Source organism: Geospiza fortis, unplaced genomic scaffold, assembly GCF_000277835.1.
Source record: "Geospiza fortis unplaced genomic scaffold, GeoFor_1.0 scaffold29, whole genome shotgun sequence".
NCBI lineage: Eukaryota > Metazoa > Chordata > Aves > Passeriformes > Thraupidae > Geospiza > Geospiza fortis.
In genome coordinates, this window is record NW_005054349.1 from 5,231,571 (window position 1) to 5,234,373 (window position 2,803).

Below are 2,803 nucleotides of genomic sequence, written 5' to 3' on the forward strand. Positions count from 1 at the left end.
TCCTGGCACAGGGAACTGCTGTGACAGGCGTGGGGCGGGCAGGGTGGCTGATGCCAGGGCGGTGGGCAAGGGGAGGGGTTGTTCACCATGTGGTATCCTGGGATGTGGAGCTGCTGGAGGATGGGAGCGGCTCCCCTTAGGTGTTCCCGGTGGCAGGAATGAGCAGAGAGGACCTGGCGCTGCTGAGCACCGCAGCACCCACGCCTTGGATCCCTCCGGGAGGCAGGGCAGGGAGAAGAGTCCTGGGGAATTGGAAGGGCCCTGGACAGGGAGAAGAGTCCTGGGGAATGGAAAGAGAACTGGGCCAAAGGAAGGGTCCTGGTGACTGCATTTCCCTGCTGGTTTTTCCCACAGCTGGGCTTCAACATCCGGGGAGGAAAAGCCTCGCAGTTGGGAATCTTCATCTCCAAGGTGTGTCCGTCCTTGCGCTGTTCCCGCCCGGATCCTGCCTGTGCTGGTGGGAGCAGCTGAGCCCCAGGGAGGCTCTGGCTGCCTCAGAACATCCTGCACCACTCCCTGCTCTCCTCCCAGCCCCTGGAATTGCTCCCTGGGCGGTGTGGGAGGGGAGCTGTGGGAGATCCCCTGCTGCCATCCCTGCTCTCCCTTCCCAGGTGATTCCTGACTCGGATGCTCACAGGGCCGGGCTGCAGGAGGGGGACCAGGTGCTCTCAGTGAACGATGTGGATTTCCAGGACATTGAGCACAGCAAGGTGAGTGCTGGGATGGGGAATCCACTTCCCTGCAGCCTCTCAGCCCAGCACAGAACCCATGGAATGCTCTTTGCTCGTTTTCCAGGCCGTGGAGATCCTGAAGACGGCGCGGGAGATCACGATGCGCGTCCGGTACTTCCCCTACAGTACGTGCCCAGTCCTGGGAGGCTCCTTGGGAAGCAAATGCCATAAATCCCTGCCCATTCCAGCCCAGTTTAGCAGCCCAAGGTCACTGATTGTTGATTTGGGATCAGGCACCACGTCAGGATAATGAGGCTTGGCTCCATCTGCCCATGTAGAAAAACTTGGAGAGCAGGAAGGTGGGATGGCTGGGAATGGAAAAGTTAATTTAAAGCTCATGACTTTCAGCTAATTATCCTTGAATAACACAGGAACAAGGTCTGGCACAAGTGCAAATGGTGGATATCCCTCCCTAAGGATGTTTGAATTGTGAGTGAAGGGAAGGACTGGGTTAACTCCCAGTTTCTGCTTCTGCACCTATAAAGTTATGGGATTTAAGGGAGAAGTCAAGCCAAACAAGGATTTTTCATAGAATGGAAAGTGGCCATTATGAAGAAAAGGAGTAGGGGAAGAGGGGATTTTGAACAAATAATCTCAAAGAAAGCATTTTGTTCTGAATGCCCTACAATCACTAAAGTGACTAGTGGGGGTGCACTTCTAAAGCCAGAGGGTCTCCAACACTGCCTCCACTTGGGAATGTGTGTTTTCCTGAACATTTTGGGTGATTCCCCCAGCCATGCTCTCCTTTGTCCCTCCCTCCCAGATTACCAGCGGCAGAAGGAACGGACAGTTCACTAACAGGGAGCTCCGTCCTGCCAAAACCTCTCCACTCCTTCTTCCCAACGTCTGAGATGACTCCTCACGTTTCAGCTTTCACTGGAGGCACCACTGGCCTGCACAGGATCAGCTCTTTCCCACGTGGGGAGATGCCAAGGGGCTCATTTGGCTGGAAGGTGGCTGGGGATTGAGGCTGTGCTCCTGGGAATGGGTGTTGGGAAAAGCTGGTGTGAACTGGGTCCTGGGGGGCAGCTGCTCCAGCAGGATCCAGATTTTAGCAAGACTTAATTTAAATGAGTTCTGGGCTGGTTGTGGATCCCTTGATCCTGGAATCCCTGGTTGTTGAGCATTCCTGAGCAGAGCACAGGCATTGTCCTCCAGGAAATTCACTCTCTTGTGCCATGGAATTCTTTCCTTCTCCTCTGTCCCACCTCTGCTCTGCATTGCTGGCAACTCCAGGAGTAAATCCAGCCCCAGTCCATGCACAGCTCTGGCTGTTTGTGCCTCTTTGCTGATAAAACCCCCACAATATAGGACTGGGGTGTTTGGAAATGTTAATTACCAAGGAAATTATCAGCAAATCCAGGGGCAAATGCCTGGTGGGATCACGTTGTAATGGCTTCAGGACAGCCCTGGCTCCTGGCTCTGACTTCTCTTCCTTGTGGTGTTTTCCACTTTTTCTGTAAAAACAATCAATAAATCAAGTACAGCAGCCTGAATTCAGCTTCTTCCCACTCAGGAAGTCGGTGTGGAGGTTGGGATGTACCCACCACGAGCACCATTCCAAGGAAGTGCTGGGACAAGGCTCAGCTCCAGTCACCCTTGCAGCCTGCAGGAGAAAATTTGGGATCTGCAGCTGTTTCAGGGCCTTTTTCCACTGACTCTGCTGGAAATCAGCCCCTGATGAACCTGGAGTGTCCCAGCACTGCTGGGAAGGAGCAAGGCAGGATTGTGGCTGTGGTGGCACCAGCACAGCTCCAGGAGCAGAGCAGGACACTGAGCCAGGCTGGGAATGAGGAAAAGACACTGGAAAAGAGATTTTCACTCCACATTAAAAATTAGCTTTTCCACCAGGGGAATGAACATCCTGGAAGCCCCTCCAACAAGGGAAGGAGACCTCTTGTATCACCTCTCTGGTTTCCCACAATCTCTGTGTCCCATAGGGAAGGAGGAGTTGCAGATCCAATTTCAAGGTTCAATCTGTCCCTCCTGCTTCAGAGCATTCCCTGGCAGGAGCTCCAGGTCTCCCTTGCCTGGGGCAGCTCCTCCCAGGGAAGGGCTCAGGTGTCTTCCTG

The 2,803-nt window shown here is 54.1% G+C and overlaps 2 protein-coding genes across 2 annotated transcripts in view; one reads left to right on the plus strand and one right to left on the minus strand.

The window, feature by feature from the left end:
• The window catches only part of KIF4A (kinesin family member 4A), an 18,566-nt gene extending 18,477 nt beyond the window's left edge, over positions 1 to 89 (minus strand). Inside the window, exon 1 of the mRNA XM_031058823.1 lies at positions 30 to 89. Coding sequence (XP_030914683.1) covers positions 30 to 89 — 60 coding nt within the window. The remainder of the gene's footprint in view (positions 1 to 29) is intronic.
• On the plus strand, positions 88 to 2,227 carry PDZD11 (PDZ domain containing 11). The gene is made up of 5 exons (XM_031058824.1): positions 88 to 129; positions 196 to 411; positions 612 to 710; positions 796 to 856; positions 1,495 to 2,227. Exons 1-5 carry the CDS (start codon positions 88 to 90, stop codon positions 1,527 to 1,529), a joined length of 453 nt encoding a protein of 150 aa, XP_030914684.1. The 3' UTR covers positions 1,530 to 2,227.
• The last annotated feature ends 576 nt before the right edge of the window (positions 2,228 to 2,803 follow it).